The following is a 23287-nucleotide window of genomic DNA, read 5'->3' as shown; positions in this document are numbered from 1 at the left end:
TCCCCAGATTCGAGGTCGACCACCCTAGCCGTTAGGTCAATTCCTCTCCCCTTCTCTCAACAATTGCACAAATTAATCATACTACTAATAAAACTTGAGAGTATGAGGCCCATTAAGATGGCAGGTGGACTTCCGTCCACCTGCCACCCTAGCAGTGCTGCGACCAGCCACCAGTGGTGCGGCGGTCCCGCATTGGCGATTAGTATGGCACTGTTCCGGTGGCATCATCCATTCCCAGCATTGTCTTGCACAAGGTGACAGGCACCGCGAGGTGCCTGCCAACATGTCCATGACAATGCATGGGGATACCATAGGTACCTCCCATGTGCACTACCAAAACCACTTAATACCCCGGGGGCCCGAAACGGGCCCCGTAAGTGAATTCCGCATGCCTTTCCGTGGCGGAATATGTTGTTGAAAGTGCATTGAGAGAAGTTATGTTGGACATTTTCAGGAAAATTGTATTGTGTGTGTGCTAAGGCTCCTTATTTGAACTTAATTGGTGGTGCTTGTGCTATCTTGCTTTCGTATTTCCTGGAGTTTATCATGTGAGTGGAATGAATAATGATGTTGGTTTGAATGGAGTGAAACATGGTTTTGGTTAGATAGTATTAGATATATTTGGAGCTGTGATTCCCTCTGTAGGAGTGACTATGAATGATGAGAAGTTTAGATGATTGGATAGGCTTGTGGACTGGCTTGCTTCTAATATTGCTGGTGCTTTACCGCAGATTAATTTTGAACTACTTGCAACGCCGAACAATAATTATGCAAAAAAGGTTAGTGCTAGATATCTTCCTTGCGGAGCAAAGCAATATATGATTGGTTTTGAAGGTCAGGCAGCATTTCACCTTCACACACGATACCAGTAGGGTTATTAATGCATATGTGGAGTCCAAGCTTTAGAAGAGCACTGTTCCTGGAAAGTGGTAGGTTTTTGGGTTAGAGGAGTAGGAAAACGGTTTAACAAGATAGGTGAATGGTCCTTTAGTCTGGAAGGGGGTGTGTAGGCTGTATTTACCCAGTGTAATCTGCTGTTTTGGATAAATCTTTTCTGGCTAAGTCACACAACTAGAACAATTACTTCAAGGTCATTCTGCTAGCTCACTGTGTACACAATTCATTTATAATTGCTTGCTGCTGTTCATATAGCTAGTTTGTTTCACCATATTGGACAGCATTAGCATAGAGTGGGCACAATTTAAGGCAAAATAATGCTTATTGAAACTGTGCTCTGATCTGCTGGGAATAAAACACATTTGATCATACCGCAATCAATCTCTAGTTTTAGTAATTTTACATGCAAATATAATTTATATAATCGCTTGATTTTGAGGTTGAATCAGATAACCTTTTTGTGCTATTATGATCTATTTGCTGAGAATGTTCATGGCAATCATTCCATACCTCATTTCTTTTGAATTTTTGGAATACAGCCTGTAAATTACTCTGCTGATACAAAAGTCAGTTATTAAGTGGGTCCATTTACTTAGTTGACTGTTTTCTGATAGTTTGATGTGTTTAGAGGTGCCTCACCTCAGGGACATATTACCTCATGAAATTGAGGTTTAATATAATCTCTGATTGAATGAATTGGAGGTTCTGTTGAGGTAAAGTTTTGGGGTGTCAAAAATTGCAGACTCCCTCCCCTACACCCGTAAATATCAGCTTTAAAATGTTGCTGAAATGCAAATGTTTGGTCCTAAATACGTCTGGATAGTTTTAGAAAATACGTACATATTTACCAAAATACAAAGCTTTTGTTTTGGCTAAATAAGCAAAAGTCGCCCAGACTGAAGGTTGCCATTTTAATAAAAAAAGGGTTTGGGTTCCAAAACAACACGTTTATATGTTTGACCTCACACATCAGCCTATTATTGTCATTAGTCATTCACATGTCATCATCATCAAATGAAACGTTATTCAGTTTTTATCAAACTATAAAAGTCACAAATCAAAAAAGACAATACAGAAAGTGTTTTAAGAATAAAGACAGAGTTTTCAGAAGGGAACAACTTGACATATTTAAAAGACATATGAACGCATCAAGACCCCCCAAATTAGGTCCTTTAAAATTCGAAATCCTTGATCAGAACCAATAAAACACAACTAATTTAGACTTGACTTATAATACTTTTTAAAAATCGTCATCATATATTACCATGGTGGACAAGATATAGCAGGGATTTCTACCATTACTGCATCATGGATAATTATTTGATGTCAAGATGTCTAACATATAGAAATTGTCAGAGATGGGCACCGTTATGTCAAGGCCATTGATGTGATGGGGACAGCCACAATTATGTGAAGAATGCCCACTACAAACATGAATATGTAAGGGACAACATTATGCTACAGGTCACCATTATTATGCAGTTTTTTCTACATTACATAAAAAATGGGCACTCTTTTGCCATGGCCACCTTAGCATCGAAAACAGCCACAATGATGGAAAGAATCCCGATGTCAAGGTGTGACACCACCAAGCCAGTTAAACATTATGTAGTGAATAATCATTATTATGTCAAAGCGTGAGACTGCTATGCCAAGGCCAAAATAACACAATGAATAAACCAAAATATTTCAAGATTGCACATAATATGTCAAGGGTGGCACAATTGTGTCAGAGCCTTCACTACAGTCCAAAATTGCTACAATCATATCAAAAATGTCCACAAGATGTGAATTATAGATATAATTATCGCGCGGCGTATTCTACACGAAGTCATACATTTGTACATGATAAATAAAACGTTTAAAATGACATTTTGAGTGTAAAATATTGCAGGGTTACCATTACTTCACAGGAATAACCAGAAATACACACACATATTACAGGCACATACCTGTTTGCATCCTATCACTTAAACGAACACATGCTTGCATACATTATTTGTACACATATGCACCCATACAAACATGCGCACACAAGCACATATAGGTCTTTAGCCTTTTGCCCCCAAATGACTTACCAACACTGGTAGTACTGCAGGTTGGCCTTCACTTTAACTCTTTCCTCAAGCTCAATCTTATTAGTTGTGGAAATAGAAAGAAGAGTGGAGCAGCAAGGATGGGAGAAGCTGCTATGAGTTATAACGTGTGCTTTACTACCTCATGTCCCTGACTCGCCTGTACAACTCTGAGAATGACAAGCCACTTTAGCTAATGGACAGGGAAATCTGGGGTATTTGTTTGCCTGAGAGAGGAATGGGTACACCCTGCCCTTTATGCATGCAAGGCTATTTCCACTTATACGTTGCTTGTGAAAATAGGGTGATGGCTCAGCTGACACTCCATCTACTGCACATGTGCATTGAAATCTGGATCTAAGTAGAGGACCTGAGATCATACCCTCTATTTGCCTTATTGTTGCATGTGAGTAGGCGCTACAAAATTGATGGGGTTCTGCTTGTCAAGCCCTAGTGCGGCAGACACCGCTGCCTATCAAATAATATATACCACAAAGAACATTATAGGAATCATTTGGCCAAATGTACATAGGTAAGTGTTTGTTATTCGCTATCTGGTAATCGTAAACACCCATGCACAAATGTGTGTTTAACTCATTTTGTGATTCCCATTGGGTCGCAAATAGATCTACATCATTAATATTCATGAGGTGGGTCTTGTTTTGCGACCCATTGGGAATCACAGCAATCACAGGGAAAGTGGCCTGCTGGGGTCAGTAGACCACAATGTCTGTGTTTACTTTTAAATAATGACATTTATTTAAATAAAAAATGCTGTCCGTTTTCTTTAAAGGAAAACGGGATGTGTGTCAAAAATAAAAAATACAAGTTTTCTTATTTTTTAAGAGTAGCCAGTGGTCCGTGTAACCACTGCCTGTTCTCAAATTTTTTTTTCCAAACAGTCTCAAAGAGGAAGGGTCCCTCAGTGAATGGGTTACTGCCTTCTTGAAGTAGGCAAATCGCAGACTAAATTTGCAATTTGATAGTAGGTCGCCAAATTGCAAAGTGGGCCTTTGTACATTAAAAAAATGCCTTTTTGTGATTGAAAACGGTCTAATGTTGCAAATTGAGGCATTTCCAAATGAGAAAAAGGTTGTACATCTGGACCATTATGCTTATAAATTCCTCACAATGACCTTTGCATCTGGTGAAGCATTATATGAAGGATATCCATACAACTGGCCGCAAAGTACTGGTTGCAATTTGTGCCCAGACGTTTTGCGACCAGTGTGGTTATTTGCGAAGCAATCTATGCATAGGTCAGTTTGCAAATGACCATTTCACAGTGAGTCACAATTCAACCTACTTCATGAATATTAGTGATGTTAGTTCCCAAATTGTGACACACTTGGAGTCACAGTCATTGCAGCAATGGAGGCCTGCTGGGGTCAGCCGAGCACTATGTTTGGGATTGATTTTAAATAAAATATTTGTTTTCTCTAAATTCAACCACTTTTTCTTAAAGGAAAACAGAATGTATTTAAACAAATAAAAATTTCATTTTCATTTGTTTACAGTAGGCTGTGGTCCAGAGGACCACAGCCTACTCTAAAACATTTTTTTTCAATATTCACAAGGGGAATGTGTCCCCTGGGGACCCATTTTGTTTGGGCGTGGCTTACCACATCCTTTGAGTAGTGTTAAAATATTAATTCTTTGGGACCAGAATTCAGTCACAAAACATTAATACATACACTTCCAATTTGGTATTTGGAAGGGACGTCCTAAATAAGAACTTCCAAATACTGAATTGGTATTAATTTTCAAACCCAAATTTAAAATTCAAAACTTTTTACAGAATTGAAAATTATGGTTTGTACATTATAAAATAGATTATTGTGGTAGCAAACGGCCCAAAAATGCTTTGTACATCTTGCCCTAAACTCTGTGGCTTTGGGATTTACATGGCAAAAAAACACATCTGTGAAAAGGAATATGATCATAGACTTACAACCCACTACTGCAGCTGACGCCTGCCTTTAAAAGTCCTTTCCAGGTGTACTGACCTGAGCGCAACGCTATTAGGACTTTTCCCTTTATGAGGACAAAACACACTAATTAAATTAATTGGCTTAGCTAATTCTGTTTCAGTTGAAAAGGAGAGACTCATTTTGATCTTGTTGCAGTATGTAAGATGGCAAATAAATAGCTTTGGCGGCTTTCTGCTCCTCTTGCAGTTCTTGCATTACTCTAGTACTGAAACTGTGATCCACAGATTCCACAGGATGAGGAAAGGGAAAACCTTCGCTCTGGGAAAACCCATCTATCTCCCTCATTCCCCTGCAAAGTTCCATATATCCTGATAAGAGGCTTCAGAGAGCAAGGGTCAGAGGCTTTGGATAAGAGCATTATAATGTTGATGGCAGTGGTCCTATAACAGCATTATTAACCACATAGGGTTGTCAATGTTCCAAAGTTGTAGTACAATGTAATGTTTAACATACCACGTTCTATACAACCACACAAAAAACGAATTCTGAAAAGGTTTGCTGTATTTTTCCTTCATTAATGACAATTGGAGTTGGTTGTCTCCTTTCCACAAGAAGTAACATCACATTTTGATAACTTTGACAGCTAGGGAAAATATTGTGGGAAGTTTCTTAATTGAAGTCTTCTCTTAGGGCTCATGGATTATCTTGTTTATATTGATTGTATTTCAAATGGCACCACAACAAAAATTGGCCTCTGACATAATATTTTCTAACACTTGTGAATGCCACAGTGATGTGCAGACTTCTATATATTCACGAAACAGAAACAGGTGTTATATATGAACTTGAAGAGACTTATTGTATGACTTCTAGCATTTCCTTTCTACATCAAACCTTGTATAATGTGGATTATATCGAGGAGCTAATTTATGAGAGCCCTGCAGCACTTTTGCAGCACGTAAAGTGGTACATGCATGACGCAGGGCTCTCATAAGGATTTATGAAGCAACACTGCACAGCTTTGAGTGGCCTCAAAAATCATGGGTAAGGGACACAGAGAAACTGGATGAATTGCCTTACTCTGCGCTCGGGATGCGTTCTATGGGCTTTGTGGTGGGTTATTTCGACGCAACACCCATGGAATTTGACGCTGCCCCAGATTTACAAAGCGATGTGAGACTGGAGAGCATCAAAGTCATAAGCCTCTCGAGGTAAGGTGTAAGGAGAGGACATATGGTAATTTCCCCTTTTTTTTCTTTCCATGTGTGTTCTATTCTGCAGCACACATAGAAAAAGGGAAATGCCTCATAGGATTGTTTTGGTGCAGGATGGTGCCTTTTCCTGCAATAAAAAGTCCTGACTGTAATGGAGGCACAAGGGTGCAAGGATGCCTATGTTGGCTCTAGGCTGCCAAAACTTAGCTGTCGCAGGCAGAAATATGGTGCGCTGCCCTGACGCCAAATTGCCATAAATTAGGCCCTTATGTGCAGTGCTTTCAGTGAAAACGTAAATAACATGGTCTTCTGAAGTCCTTACCTCATGTGTCTTTACGTTGATGTATCCTTTGTGGCGAGTGGGATGCCGTGTTTGTTCAAAGAATGGGAATCCTTTTGTGCTGGACCATCCCAAATAGTTCAGAAGACCAAGAATATTGCCTTCAAACTCTTCACTTTTGAGATGAAAGACAAATAGTAAGACCAAAGCTGATATCAAAGTCAAAGCAGCACATGGCCGTCGCTATAAAAAAAAAGATAAAAATATAGTTGACTCCACTGCTCATTTTGTTTTATTTAAAGCATTTTACATAGGCTTGAGCACATCAAATGCATGTATGCAGATATTAACAGTCATTGATCTGAAGCACAGATTCCATTTCAGCAGCTAATCCTATTAAAGGTGCAATCTTTCGTTTTCCCCTACATAAGATTATAAGATGCCCACCATGTGAGTTTTTCTAGTGATTTGTGGCTGATATATTCAGCATAGTATTCCAAATGTTAAACAACTAGGAAAAGCTTCACCTCCCCCTGGTCTCTCTCTCAAATGTGAATAAAACCAGGAGATGTTTCTTTAGTGACGATGTAGTCCTGTTTGACAACCATGAGTCAGACCACCTTATTTAGTGAGCTGGTGCTTGATTAGATACGGAATAAAGGAACTTCAACCACTCCTTAATAAGCTTTTGCAAGTCACTTAGCAGCATGACAGCCCTTGGTGACAAGCAATATCTTTTAAATGTACAGTAAAGGGTGTCCTGTTTTTTGCAATACATGGGGCCTATTTCAATGTCGGACGCACCTGAGTCCATCCGACATTGGTCAGGAGCCATAACTGACTGGCCTGCTGTGGTCGGTTATGACCCTGCAAGTACGATGTGACCAAACCCTGTTCGGTCTCACTTGTATACTTCACAATGGGAGCATGCATTCCGAGCGGAACGCATGCCTCCATTGTGAAATGCAGGGGTTCAGTTCATCCCTGCACCCTGTGACCAGCAGCCTAAGGTGCCAGTCACCAGGTGCAGGGATCAATGGAGGGTGCACCGTAGGTGCCCCCATGCCGCCATTCGGCAGCCTCACACCCATGGGGGCACTGCTGGGGGCCCCCAGAGACTGTTTCCGACTGCCTTTTCATGCCGGACACACCGGCAAGAACAGGCAGTGAAAAACTGCCATCGTAATCCCTCGGTCGTAAAGAGGCGACCGGGGGAGTACTGAAGATTTCCAGATGGCAGACGGGCTCTCCGAGCCCATCGTAAGCCAACCCGAAATCCGATTCGGATTCCATTCCGACCGAGCCCATAGGAATGGCTCGGTCGTAAAGGAATCCGGCCAACACATTCCGATTCGGCTCCGACCGGAATCGGAATCGGCCCCATAGGTACATAATACAAAGTCACTAGAAAGGAAGAGTGGTCCAAAAGAAAATCCAAGGCTATATCAGTCTTCACGTAGTTTTTGTAAGAGACACACACTCAAAAAAACTCTGGACCTCTTGAGTTTTAAACAATAAATTCTTTAGGGGGATAGTGAGTGTGTTAACAACAGTTCTTTAGTATCATTAGGCTTAATCCTTACTCATATAGATTGAGTCAAAAGTCCATTTTTGTGTAGAAAAAGGCTTTTTATTGATTTTAGTAAAGACATGAACAGCCGACACGTGTTTCGCCCCCTATGGCGATTCGGCCCAGGGCTTTTGCAAGGCTATTTACATTTCAATTTGCTCATTGCAATTCTTCATCATTGTTTGTGCTGTTTTCCAACAAAACATCCGGTTTTTCAAATTATAGATTTGTGAGGGAAAATCCCTAAGTATTGTAATCGGGGAGCCTGCAGGTCATTCCTTCCGCTTTCGCGAAACAGCACAAACAATGATGAAGAATTGCAATGAGCAAATTGAAATGTAAAAAGCCTTGAAAAAGCCCTGGCGCGAATCGCCTTACGGGGCGAAACACGTGTCGGCTGTTCATGTTTTTACTAAAATCAATAAAGAGCCTTTTTCTACACAAAAATGGACTTTTGACTCAATCTATATGAGTAAGGATTCAGTCTAATGATACTAAAGAACTGTTGTTAACACACTCACTATCCCCCTAAAGACATAATACAAAGTCACACCATTCTCATTCACACAGTCTGCTGGTTCTGGCAGTAGCAATTGTGATTTCACAACTCAACTATAACAACTAGCAACAGTAGCTCTGGTATTTCCTTATTAGACAGGAACAGTGATGTCACAAGCGGGATGCAATATGTTTTATATGCATATTGTATTGTCATATAGCTACTTCTTTTCTATATACTGTGTTAAGTTAGCATGAGCTTGTTAAATGTTTAAACGCCATTTTTTTATGCTTCATTTTTGCACACGACAAATAATTGTTATTTTAGCTTTCAACCTAGAAGAGCGTTGTGATTTACTTGGGAAATAATATGTTATTGCTCTGATATCAACTTTGCTCGGTACACTGTCTGCACAGTGAGTGCTGAAGCTTCCACGGATAACTCGACACAGTGTTGTTGTGAAGTCTGATCTTCGCACCTTTCTAGACATAACATAAATGCAGCTGCTGCCAGAATCTGGCTCGAAGCGGGTTTTATATGTTATGTTATGTTATCCATTTATTGAGCGCGACAGCTGCCCCAGCAACGAGGCGTCCCGGCGCTGAGAACCACAGCCTAGCCAACTGAGGAGAAAAGGGGGGAGGGGGAAGGGGAAGGGATTACAGAGGAGGAAAGAGGTGCGTTTTTACTGCTTTGCGAAAAGCAGACAAATTGGTGAGGTGACGAATGTGGAGGGGCAAGGAGTTCCATAGTTTAGCTCCCTTTACTCTGAAGGAGCGATTTCCAATACGGCAGAACTTCGTTCGAGGGACCACCACTGCTTTGCCGAAAACACATGTAACACACTTGATGGTGCTTCGCATGCAGAGAGCAGGTGGAAGATGATGTGATCCTCTGCCACTGAGATTTTGAGGTATGGGCCCGCCCTGCTAAAACCCAAATGAGACTTTCATAGATATAAAATACTATGCTAAATAGGGAGGGTGGGAAATAGGTGTTGTTAATTCCTATTCCTTTCATGCTGTCACCCTTCGCTTTCTATGGACTAGTAACTATGCTGATAACTTTGTTTCTTATAATATGTTTGCTTGTATTATATAAGATACTGCGTTTGAGAACCCTACATTAGTAAATAAATATTTCAAATATACACATGTCCTCATTTACTCCACCTTCTGGTTTGAAATGATTATATAGCGAAAGAGTGTTCATGTGTTCCACGATACCTGAGGTACTCTAAGTTCATGTTCTGGTTTGTCTGAACATTGGGAGTTTGTTATGACCAATGAGACACTGTAGCTAGCTCGGTAAGGGGATTTTGGGTACTGAGGTGAGTTTTGGGCCATCGTAATTCACCGAGGTTCCAGATCTCTATGCACAGATCTGTAGGAGAACGGAATTCCCTCTACTTTACTAGAAATTCTGGGCAAATGAGCTTGTTGTGAATTGTACTAGTGATGATAAGTTCAAGCTGGTTATTATATGAGCAATACATGCATGGATCCTGATGTCTTATATCAGCCTTCAACCTGTGTGACCTCCAAACTTTGCATAAGCTTTACAGGTAACCACTAGTAAGGACTCTTACAGTAACCATCGCATGAGTGTATCACTGCTCTGCTCATAACAATGTGGGTGTCTAACCAGAAGTACTGTGCCACATTTAACACAAATCATATGGTATCAAAAGTCTTCACAATAATTCTTAATGACCAATAATATTGAATAACAAAATATCATTGTCCTGCAACAAGATATTAATAGAAGCATCTGTTTAGTGCAGGTTTCACAATTATGAAGACCAACCCAGTGAACTGTCCTTTTAGCTTAGCTAAAAACGTTTTATATTTTCTATCATATGCATTATTTGTATAGTGTCACTGTGTTTCAATGAGGAACATTTACAACGTAAATTCTAGGGACCATCAGCTAATCTTGATAATGACTGGTGATGGCTTTTTGCGAGAAAAAGTTGGGTTTCCAAACAAATATTTCTTCAGCAAATAAATGTATACTTCATCTTAATGATGAGATGTAACCTGTGCAAACCATTCAACAGTGAAAGGTTTATTTGGAAAAAAATATTGGCACTTCCAGAGACACATTCACATGATGAAAGTGTAATGTGTTGGCCACCTAACATCTGTTTGTAATGAATATGCCAATGATTTCAGTTACTGACAACAGTCAACAAAAAAACTGTCAACTACCCTGGTAACACAACATCAGTGCACAGTTTAGTCTTCTTATATACTGTCACATGTCATGCATTTGGATATAAAAGCAGACTAACTTTAAGGATAGTATTTGATTTGCTAAAGCTTATTTGATATCAGACTGGAGTTATTCTTCCCTAGGACTATAGGAAATATCTAGCGGCCTGGGACTAATACGAGCAAAATCCTAATTTGCAAGGACGCAAAAGATATGTGTAGTAATGTTAGAACAATTGATATAAAATGAAAAACTGATTTTAAGGTGTTAAAAGCTGGGTTTTATGAGTTGCTCCCAAATGAGAACTAAGGTGAAAATCTTAGGGAGGCATTTAAGATTGGTTATACGTTGCATAGTTGTGGAGTATGCTGCCAAGTGAAGAAAGTAATAAACAATATTTTCTCTCAAAGTTACCCTCTGTGCAATTAGCAGGTCTGCCATATGCAGATAATACTAATTCAGGTAAAATAGGCCTATCTTGGCCCATTTTACCTGAAACTACATAATTCCTCTGCATGCCTCTCTAAATACTGCAGCAGAAACACTGACTAAGGGTCTGAGAGTATCTTTTACTACCCAGTCTTAGAGCTGGGAAGGGCGTTTCTCCTATTTGCATTAGATGCAATTCCTGTACCTGGTTTCATTCGTCTGATCCAGGGTAAACAGGTGTATACTAAATTATTCTAAAATTAAATAAAATAATTTTGCTCGAAAAAAGTTAATTGCAAGTGTACTATTCAGATACATTTGAGTACATATGACTTAAATATGTATTGCAGATGAGGATTCACATGATCGTGATACCTGTGGTCCCTCACTGTAAGAAGGTTACTGTCAGGTCACAACATCTGTAAAGTTTTATTAAGCTTTGATCATCACTTTGGTGGCTTTAGTTTAGCCTCGCTGCTTGCTGCTTTTAACGCTAGACCAATTTAATTTTGGACATTGGGAGTAGCATCATTTCCTGGGATACCCTGATACATGGTAAAGCTGGACTGTCCAAACCTGCACATTTTGGTAAGTGTTAGTCCTTCTTGGAGTTGAGTTGGGATTAGTCACATTATATTTTAAGATTGTAATATTTTTTCTGATAATGTGGTGGCCTATTAGGTTGGTTGAGGCAAATTCCTTATTATATGGTTTAGCACACGTTATTATGACCAGTTTTTCAATGGGTATTTCCTAATATCTAAAACCAATGGCTAAATTGCTAACTTTGGCATTGAAATAAATATTTTGTATTGTAATTTGACCAAAAGTGAAATGAAGTCACTTTTTAAACAAGCTGGCAAACTTTGTTTTGGAAAGGCTCTAAGAGTCTGATCTACTAAGCTCACAAACCATTATATGGTAATTGCTTAACAACTAATTTGCAAAAACTGCTCAATTTTGTGATGAGACAAAGTTACTAAACAGTTTCATTGCACAGTATACATACATTGCCTCTTATCTCATTAACATTGTTCAGCACAAGGCATTATACAACCTCTGAGTAGCAAAGTAGGATCTACTTATATGGTTATCCTCACGTTTTGCCTGGTGGTAAGCTGTGTTATGACTAGGGCACCCAGTTTTACGGTATTTTTTTTTAACATTTCCGTCTGTATTTATCCATATTAATCTTTTGTCCATTTTATCTGTATTTATCCATATTTATTTTGTGTGTTGCATATGAATGAAGGTGTAAAACTGTACATTTCCATATTTATTTAACTGATAGATGCGCACTTATACTTTGATGACTGTCTTGTTTTAGCTGTTTAAGCTGCCAAATGTTATATAACAATATAATTATAATCACCATGGGGAGGGAAAGAGAAGCTTCTGGTCCACTCAGCAGTGAAAAGAACCCTCATATAGGGACACAGACTTTGGGCGGTATATGTTATGTGAATTAAGATTCCTAAATTCAGAGGTTTGAATTTAGGAATCTTAATTCACTAATTCTGGACACCTGCACAACCTCCCCCTTTTTATCCCTGACCACTACTGTCAAACCAGCGGGTCACCCTCCAGGTGGAGGACAGCACATCGTACTAAGAAAAAACCCAATGATCATGCTGTTACGGTACACATAGGCGGAGAACCAACATATACCCCCCAACGCATGTGTCCGTATATGAGGGTTCTTTACAGAAAGACAACCACACAATTAAGTGACCCTGGTGACACAGGACGAGTGGTCCACTCTCAACCCCTTGATTTGTATATATAACAATATAGCCACTGGTAAATGATAGCATTATACCAAAAATGTATATTTACACATCTGTTATTTAAAGTAATTTCATCCTTGTTTTTAAATTCCCATGCTGTCCATCTGCTCAACTGTTGGGCTATAATTCATGAAACACTGCACGGAGAGTCATATAAAAGCAGCACCATTTTCTGCATTTACCCATTTTTTAAAATAAATGCAGACAGAAAACACATTGTTTTCTGTCTGTATTTATCTGTAAAAATGGAAAACAAGGAGCCTTAATTATGACTAGTCTGACTTGGATCCTGCTAATCAGGCCCCCAGTCTATCTGCTTTCTCCATAAATTGTTGTGTTGAGTACTTAGGTACACTCCATATTGGATACTGGGGCACCCTTATCAGTCCCTTGTATATGGTACCCAGGTACCCAAGGCATAGGAACCCCAGAGGTCTCACATGGGCTGAAGCATGCATTATGTCACCTATGAGACACCCTGCAAAATGGAAGTACAGGCCTGCCATTGAGGCCCGTGTAAGTTGGTGCATGCACCACTTACTAAAGATATACGTTTACTATAAGTTCCATGCACTTAAAACCTATAAATCACCCCTATAGCAGGCCTTTGCAATCCTGAAGGCAGGGTGCTTGGTTCTAGGTGAGAGGGTGCCCCAGCATGAGAAGTATACCACTGCAGCCTACGGAGTCCATTCTCCCAGGTTGTCAGTAAAGCAGCCATCAACCATGTAGAGGAGCACCTCGTAATTACGCAATGACCATCTCGAAAACAGCTGCAGTTAATCCTATCATGTTTGGTATCAAACATGTTGGAATCAAACCCCCCACCGTAAAGAGTGCAAGAAAGCAGTGGGGCGGTGCTCCATACAGAAGCTCAAAGGGCTAAATCCAACTTCCCTATGTGGTACCTCTATATAAGCAAAGAGAAGACATGACAAGAGGACACCCTACATACTCCCCAGGTCCTTGATCATGACAGGTCCTTGATCATGCCTTTGAGGAAATTGTTGAATCCCTCAACAAGCCCTTTGGTTTGTGGATGGTAGGGGGGGATTGACTGCACATAAACAGACATGAAGTTGGCGCCCCTGTCGGACACTACTTCCTTGAGGAAACCCCCTCTGGTAAAAATCCCCATTGGGGGCTTGGCCACTGCAGGTGCAGTCCTATGAGATATGGCCTTTGAGTATCTTCTGGTATGGTTAAGTAGTACCAGGATGAACCTGTTGCCTGAAGCTGTCTGGGTTTCCACTGGCCCTACACTGTCAATGCTCTCCGTTTAAAAGGGAGGGCCAGCAACAGGAAAGGGATTAAGGGGTCTTTCTGCCTCTTCCCTGTCTATCCTCTGACCTGGCAGATCAAACAAATCCTACATAAAGTATTTGAGAAAATCTTAATTTGGGGTCAATAAAAATTGGGGGAAAGCCTGGCAAAGTTCTTGTATTGCCCCAGATCTCCTACCAGGGGTATCTCAAGAGCCAGCTCCAGTAGGAACGCCTTGTAGCATTTGTAAATGATCAGTTCCCTTGTGGCCCCATGGACAGGTGCCTTAGGCTCACTATATAGGAGGTTCCCTCCCAGTAAATGCGCTGATTCTCAGAGGTATTATGTATTGACTCATGCCCTCCAGGGTAGGGCACTCTTTCTGTGATTTGCCAAACTCCTGCTCGTTGGTCCATCTCTACTTGCCATCAAGCAAGTTCAGGCAGGTCACCAAGGGAGGAAATGTCCTCCTCAGCTGGTTCCGGTTGGCCTCCACTGGTACCCTATCTGCCTCAGCTGCGAAACATTCAGGGGCTGGCTTCCCATACCCCTTGCCCTTCCCTCTTGTGGAAACTGCCTGTGCAATTCTTCCAGGTAATCCAAAAGAGAGGGGGGGAGTTAGAGGGAGGTTGCTAGTTTCACCCTCCTTATCTAGAGGTCGATTATGATGGCGGACGCACCTGCATCTGTCTGCCACCCCGAGGTGGAGGGATCGTCCGAAGGGGATGCGGCATTCCCTCCATATCAATTAGGATGTGACCGCCACCCTGGCGGACACATCCCATATCTTTAACATTGCGGCGGGTGCTGCTTAAAGCAGCACCCGCCGTAAGGTTAAAAATGCATGCTTTGCATTTACATGCACAAAGCGGCAGGCACACCGCGGTGCCTGCCGCTTTGTGCATGCAAAAGCAGGGGGGTACCATGGGGATCCCCCATGTGCACCCCCACCCCCCTTCACCCTGGGGGCCCGCAAGGGGCCCCCAGAAGCAAAGGTCCACATGCTTTTCCACAGCGGAAAAGCCGCCACGGAAAAGCATGTTTACACACACATCCTAATTTGGCTGACGGTGTCTTGCAGACACCGCCACCAAATTGCGGTCAACAACCCGCGGATCAGCGGCGGACGGACCTTGCGTCCGCCGCTGTTCCCACCGCCATCATAATCTGGTGGTGGGTGTTTTCTCTGACCGAGGCGGTGAATCCGCATCCTCCGGGCCGGCGGTGGCTTCCACCGGCCCGGAGGATGTGGATTCACCGCAATCATAATCGACCCCTAAGTGCCTGAGAAACTAAAATCCGAAATACCGAATAGAGAACCTAGCTGGAAGAGCAGATTACTATCAGTGATAGATGTAATCTTAAAAGGAAAATATATCCTTTTTCTTGAGTCCCCTCACTCACCGGATTTTCCTCACTTTGACATGCTTCATCATTGGGGCCATCCCAATCCGCTGCGGGTTGAGGCGTGCTACGACTTGCGAAATACGAAGGAGCACTTAAAGGGAGGAACTATGTGTGGTGCGGTGATAAGTGAGGGTGGAGTGGTGTGAATTAAAAATACCTAACTAGTGGGTGGAATTACTTTATTCTTGCTCCTAGTTGATATATAAAAAATGGGGTGGGTCTCAAGGTTTTCATGGTTTTTCAATGAGTCAGGAGCCCTAGTAGAGTGCCAACAAGTCGAAGGTTCAGGCTGACCGCGATGGAGCATGGGCCAGGGACAGGAGTCACGCAAGACTTGCTGAACAAAAGTACCTTGATCCTAGTTGCAACATCGAGATGCAGGGTGCAGCCGAGCAATGCTTCCGTGTCAATAAAGCAGTCGAGGTAATGCTTTGATTTTTTTCATGCAACAATGGTGATGCACCATTCTAAAGACGAAGCACCGGTACCAAGATGGGTTGGTTCCGAGTGCAATGTACTGGGTTGCTCCAGAAAGTCAAGGGGTTTCACCAATCATCTCTGCTGCAGCGGTGGCAATGCAGTGGTTCGGGTGCGTTAGTTCCAATGGCGCTACACTGGTTCCAAGTACAATGCACAATCGGTGCAGAGACAGAATATCGAATCTAAAATATCGATTTAAACAAATATCGAGTGCAAAATATTGTGGGTCAGAAATATCGACAGGCAAATTTTTGTGCTCAAGAATATCGAATATAGGTAAGTAATATCAATGTTAAAAATATAAAACTGTAAAATATCGTTTGCAAATGTATGGTTGTTAAAAATATCGATTTTTATTAAAGTTATGTATTTTAGTATATATTTTATATGTATGTGTTGTATGTTTTTGTATAAGATTTGTTTGTATTTTTAATATATGTGTTACATTTTTAGTAGTTATTAAATATTTTTTATTCGATTTTTGTTTTTTAGTTTTGTAGTGGGTTGTGAGTTTATAGGGGAATAGGATGGCAAGTAATTTATTATATAAAATGTAATGATTATTTTTAGTACTTATAAATATTTTTCAGTAGAATTTTGTGTTTTTAGTTCAGAAGCTGGTTGTGGGTTTTTAGGTGAATAGGGTGGCAAGTAATTTAAATGTATTGAATATTTTTTATTTATTATTATTTGTTTTCTTGAGATGCTATAGTGTTAAATGGGTAACATAATTAATTATTAATTAATAAATAATTGGCTGTTAATTAATTTTACTAGTTAGTTGGTAATTAATTATGGTAATCGTGTAATTAACTTTAGGTGTGTGTTGTTGTGTTTATAGGTGTAAAGAGTGGGAAGTAATGTATTTTTAATTGATGAATTATTAATTATTTTGTAATTTAATTAATTAATTAGTAATTAAATATAGTAATTGTGTAACTAATTTTAGGTGTGTATTGTGGTGCTTATAGGGGTAAAGGTGGTGAGTGTTTTGTGTATAATTATTTTATTGTTGTTAATTTATGCTAATTATTGATATTTATTTTGAGTAATTTTTTATATTTTGTGTGTTGTTTTACATTTAAAGGGGTAAAAGGTTGGTATTAAATACATTTTTAAATATTTAATAATTGAATTAGTTGTTTTTAGTAATGGTTTTTCTTTTAAAAATAATACGTAATTGTGTTTTATAATTTAGGTATGTTTTGGATAGTATAATGTTAATGCATGTGTACTCAATTGATGTTTATTTTTTATTAATCAGATGTGTTTGATAAATTATTAATTATGGAAATTATGAAAATACATTTAATAACATTTTTTGAAGTGTTTTTTTATTGGTGTGGTGTTATAGGGTAGGAAATGAAATAAACATATTTATGTTTTAATTAATTTTTTTGTTTGTTAATATTAGCTACTTTCAAATAGTTTTTTTTATAAATGTATTTATTAATTTATTGTATATATTATTTGTAGGTATTTGTTATATGTAATTAACATTATAATATTTGTTCATTTTACATATTTAATTTTATACTTTTTGAAAATACAGTTTCTTTATGTTTACGATCTTTAATAAGTTGTAATAGTTTTTGTTTTATTTCAATTGTTTAAGTGTTATTAGTAATTTATTTGTTTCTCTGCTATTCAGCACTTTCCCTAATGTTGCATTCAATTGAGTGGAAACATTAATTTTTACCCCTCCTCTATCCAGCATTTTCACTACTGTTGCACTCAGTTGAGTGGGAATAGTAATTTTTACCCCTCCGCTATCCAACACTTGCCCTACAGTTGCACTCACTGGAGTGGGAATAGTAATTTTTAGCCTCAGCTATCCAGTATTTTCCCTACTGTTTCACTCACTGGAGTTGGAAAAGTAAATTTAATTCCTCTGCTATCCAACATTTACCCTACATTTGCACTCACTGTAGTGGGAATAGTCATTTTACCCCTCCCCTATCTAACACTTTCCCTACTGTTGTACTCTTTGGAGTGAGAATAGTAATTTTGACCCCTCTGCTATCTAACATTTTCCCTACTGTTGCACTCACAGGAGATGGAATAGTAAATATAATTCCAACACTTACTCTACTTTTGCAGTCACTGGAGTGGGAATAGTACTTTTTACCCCTCTGCTATCCAACACTTTCCCTACTGTTGCACTCTTTGGAGTGGGAATAGTAATTTTTTCCCCTCCGCTATCCAACATTTTCCCTACTGTTGCTATCACTGGAGTGGGAATAGTAATTTTCCCTCTGCTATCCAACACTTTCCCTACTGTTGCAATAATTGGAGTTGGAATAGTAAATGCACCTATTGTATTGGGGAATTTAAGTTTAATTTTTTTTAATAGTTTATTTGGTGATTTATTATAGAATTTTTTTATTTTAAATTATGGATATATATATATATATATATATATTTTTCTATTTTTTATTTATATTATTTTTATATCATTTTAAAATCTAAAAATTAAATAAATGTCTATGTATACATTTTTATGTTTGTGCGTTTATATGTTTAAAATTAACTGTAATTGTTATATTTAGTTAAATATTAAATGTAATTGGGAGTAAGGTAGATTTTTCAAAAGACTAGACGGATGAAAACTTTGAAAATGTAAAAGATTGTTTTTATCTGTCTGTTTTCGAAATAAACCAGTAAACAATCATTGGTTGCTCATCTCTACCCAGACGTCCAAGAAGGCTATTTTCGTTCTGCTTAAAGAATGAGTGAACTGAATCCTTGGGTTTCCTGTATTCAGACGATTAATGTTTTGAATAAGTTTAGTTTCTGTACCAGACCAAATGATGAAAATGTAATCAATGTATCTTCAAAAAAAGTGTAGATCCTCTGTCCAATCCCAGTTTTGAAAAAAATGTTCCTCCTCAAATTTCGCCATAAACGTATTGGCGTAGGCGGGTGCTCCTGCAAATCCCATTGATGTTCCATTCAGTTGAACAAAGAATTTTTTCAGCCATTCAAAATAACTGTGATACAGACAGTAGTGAGTAAATTCAAGCAAAAAGATTGGATTGATGTACATTTCTGGGTGCTGTATTAATAATCATTCTTGAGCTTCATGTCCTTTAAAGTGGGCTATAGATCTATAGAAAGATACAACTTCAATCGTGCAGAGTATATATTCCTTATCTGCTGTCAAAATTATTTTCTCTAGTTTAAGGATGAAATCTGATGTATCTTGAATATATGTGTGCCAAAATTGAATTAATGGTTGCAAAAAATGATCAATCAATTTACCAGCTGGTTCAAAGAGAGAGCCACATCCCAACACTATGGGTCGGAAAGGTGGATCCTCCAAGTTTTTATGAACATTTGGCAACATATAAAGTTTTGGCCTACGTGGAACTGTGGTAATTAAGTATTTGACCAGGCTTTCAGTAATCCATTCCATGTTTAATGCTTTGTCTACCAGTTGTTGAAGAAGTTTCAATATTTCCACTGTAGGATCTTGCTCCAATGGCATATATGTATTAGTATTATTCACGTGCAAGTTCACTTTAAAGTTGTAGAATTTTGTATCCATTAAAACAAGGGCACCACCCTTATCAGATTTTTGAAATATAAGTTCTGTTCTTTTCGCTAGTTGTGACAGAATACTTGTGTCAATTCTGTTGAGATTGCAGGACATTTTTTGGTTCTTTTTGTAATTTATTTTCCTTAGATCTTTTTGTAAAAGGGATTCGAAGAGATCCAACGTTTTATGCGATATTGGAGCCTCGAAAGTGCTTTTGGGTTTAACAGTTTGCGTTGTGGCATCTGAGAATCTTGCGGTGGAACTACATTTTCTAAAAAAATGTCTAAGTCGTAGTGTCCTCATAAACTTTTAGAAGTTGATTTCATTCTCAAAACAGGAACCTGTGTATGTCGGCACAAAAGTAATGCCTTTATTCAGAATATTTAACTCCTTGGTCTGAGAAACACCCCACAATAGCAGAACTCAGATTTCAAATTATTGAGACAGTTACTGATAAAGAAGGCTTTGATATCATCAATAAAAGATTATTGCAGAGGGAGTTCTTCTGGATAAAACGATTGGGAACAATGACCCCAGGGGGTCTCAATGACCGTATTGAAATGAGCTGGTTTTTGTGAATTGATGGTTTAGATATGTTTTAATGTTTGAATTTCAATGAGCTGTTTTTTTGTAATATGCCATGTAACTATGAGCCCAAATATTCATTCATGCTAAGGAGTATGAAACTTTTTTCTATGTTTCTGAGTTGCACACACTTTCTTTTCTTGTCTTTCTACACTTGAAGTCTCTGAATGTGTTTTCACTATTTATCTTGTCAGTATTTATCAGACCTAGGTGAACGTAGTCGGCATATGCGTGTCAAGCGGTGTTTTTAGGTGTGAGATTTGGAGTACTCCTGGAGATGAGGTCTTTTTGAGATGATTCAAGGATTTACGCTGTGAGGTGGTTTCTGTAAAAATGGAGGTATTGAGTGGCCTTGTTTACTGTTCTTCGTATTTTCAGATCAGCATCACATTATTAATGTAAACGTGATGCTCTGATGATTTTAGGAGACATTGCGTTAAGCTCAAGTAGTCAAATACAAATAAAGTTTTGTGATAGTGAGCCGTACGCGACTCTATGCTCGAGGTTATAAGCGTGGATTGGTCTCTATGGTAACTACGCTGCAACGACATAGGAGCATGTGAATGCTGGCGCTGAAGAGGAAGTTGCGAATGGCGTGTAGCGAGGAGGAGACGCGGAAGGCAGTCTGTAAGAAACACACGGTATGAATGTTTGGCAGACGGGTGGTGTTAACGCTGGAGTATAACATAGGGTCAGACACAGACTTATGTTTCTGTTTGGGTTTCTTTGCAGGTGGAGATTTATTCAAGTTTGATTTGCGAGTATGTGAGAGTAGCGGTCACATGAGTTTACATTTTTTTAAAAAGCACATCTTAATACGTTCATTTACAAAAGATTGTTTTATTTAACAGAGCAACCAACTTTGTTGGCTCCTGATTTCGTACAGCCGGAGGTTGTCTTTGGCATTTGCGTGGAGTAAGTTGTGGCTAGCATTTTTATGGAAAGGTTTCACTTTGGAGGTTTTATATTGGTGGTGGTTTCTACATTTCCGACTTTTCTCCTCATAACTTCATCAAAACAGGTGTGTTTATTTTGGCTCATATTCATGTAAATTGGATCTATATTAAGAAACACACAATCTGACTTTGCACCAACTAGTTGAGTTTTGGTACTGATAGATAAATAACTGTGTTCATCACTGATAGATATTTATTTTATTTATTGTTTACAGTGTTGCCCCTGAAGAAGGGACAATAAATGTCCCAAAATGCATTGGGCAACAGACATCTACATTGTTTAAACAAGAAGTTGTAATAATTGCATCTATTTATAGAATGTTATTATTTTGAGTTGAGTTCTATATATAGCACGTAATTGATGTTTCATGATCTTGTTGAAAAAATACTTTGAGAAACATACGTTTCAGATTAATGATTAAAGAATAGAGAATATATGTTTGATTAAGTTATTATTGATTTTGGTAAACAGTTGTATATCATTTATATTTGTGCGGGCCTGAGTCCATCAGGCAGTGTGGCAGGCAGGCCACCCCCTTCATATTACATTAGGTGTGATTAGGTACACACCATCAGACACAGCACACTGATCGAACTATTGAGCATAAATTTGAAAACTTCTGTGGGAATAGGTGTACGTAGACCACCCGCCATTGATTTGAAGTGGAGGTGACTTTAAAGAGGGGCTTTAAAGTGCATAGAAGTCCTCCCTCCCAGCTTTGGCTCAAGACTCACTACAGTGGGGTATGCAGCCATTTGTGTGGGGACAGGACAATGCCTATTCAGGTGCAAGTGTCAGTACTTCCCTCCCATTCTGCCCAGAATGGCCCATCAGGAAGGAATTCCCAATGTTAACCTCTGAGGGGGATACGGCGCACAATAGTGAACAACGAATGTGGGTGTTTTTCTCGACCAGGACATGTGAAATGAAAAGTACATGTGCTACCTTTTATTTACACATCAATTTGATTTATGGGCTACCTAGGGCCTACCTTAGTTGTGACCTATATGTAATTAATAACATTTGAGTTTAGGGCTTGGCAAAGGGCTTTAAACACCAAGTCGACATGGCAATAAAACTGCACACACAGGCTCTGAGGATGGCAGGCCTGAGTCATCTTTAAAGTGCTACTTATGTGGGTCACACAATCATTGCTGCAGGCCCTCTAGTAGCATTTAATTTACAGTCGCTGGGCACATTTAAAGCACTCTACTAGGGATGTACAGATACATAAAATATGCCAATTGTGAATAGTCACTCAAACCATGTTCTATGGGAGAAGCAGATGTACTTTAACCCTGGTTCGGAGTGGTAACGTGCCCAGAGTCCTGAGGGCAACAACACAAAATCAGCAAAGAGGAGCAGCAAACAGGCAAAAAGTTTGGGGAAGACCACCCTAAGGCTGTCTTGTCTAACAGCACCTTACTTTAGGGCACACATAATCAGGGACGCAAACATTTTGCTTGACGGTATAGTTGCTATATGGATATTTATCGGCCACAGAATTTTAAAAGTTTTTATAGTTCTGCTGCAGAATATTTGAGTTCTGTTAAACTTCAGTTCAATGTTTTCATTCCACTGAACATCATGCATGCTCACAGAAAGCCTAGGAAAGTCTTCACTTGAGCCACTTACATACTGGCAAATCAGCCCCAGCCCAACAAGCTCGTGAAAGGATTGGTAAAGTATATTCTCTGCTAGCCAGTGGATGGATCTGGATGCTGGCAATGATGCATTTAGGCACCAGTTTCTCATCTGACTCCATACTTTCACTAACTTCCTCACAGCTTCTGTTCATATTGAAACATATGTTTGATACAAGTAGCTACTTAATAAACAAAGGGGCTCATTTACTAAAATATTGCGCTGGGTTTGTGTCACAAAAGTTATGACAAATTAACATTTGGATATAACTTTACAGTGCTTGAAATGTAAGCAAAGTAGTGCTTTACATTACTTTCCAACAGGTGGTACATGGCAAATTCTGCATAACCATGCATGGTTTTTAATGCAGAGCTCCAACAATCGCAGGCAGGTCATAGCCCCTCATTACAGCTGGCATTAATAAAAAAGAAATGTTTTTATTTGCCCAATATTTACAGACTTTGGATGTGCGATGCACTGTACAGCACACATAAAAGGTAGGAATACATTTACAGTT

General features: G+C 39.2%; 1 protein-coding gene across 1 annotated transcript in view; it reads right to left on the bottom strand.

Annotated features, from left to right (window-relative positions):
- Nucleotides 1–23287, bottom strand: part of ST6GALNAC3 (ST6 N-acetylgalactosaminide alpha-2,6-sialyltransferase 3) — a 1116254-nt gene that overhangs the window by 559367 nt on the left and 533600 nt on the right. The window contains exon 2 of the mRNA XM_086954126.1: nt 6440–6640. Within this exon, the coding sequence (XP_086810252.1) occupies nt 6440–6640 (201 nt within the window). The remainder of the gene's footprint in view (nt 1–6439; nt 6641–23287) is intronic.

Source organism: Lissotriton vulgaris, chromosome 1_1 (genome assembly GCF_964263255.1).
Source record: "Lissotriton vulgaris chromosome 1_1, aLisVul1.2, whole genome shotgun sequence".
NCBI lineage: Eukaryota > Metazoa > Chordata > Amphibia > Caudata > Salamandridae > Lissotriton > Lissotriton vulgaris.
The sequence above is the reverse complement of the archived record's forward strand: the minus strand, read 5'-3'. Positions and strand labels throughout refer to the sequence as shown.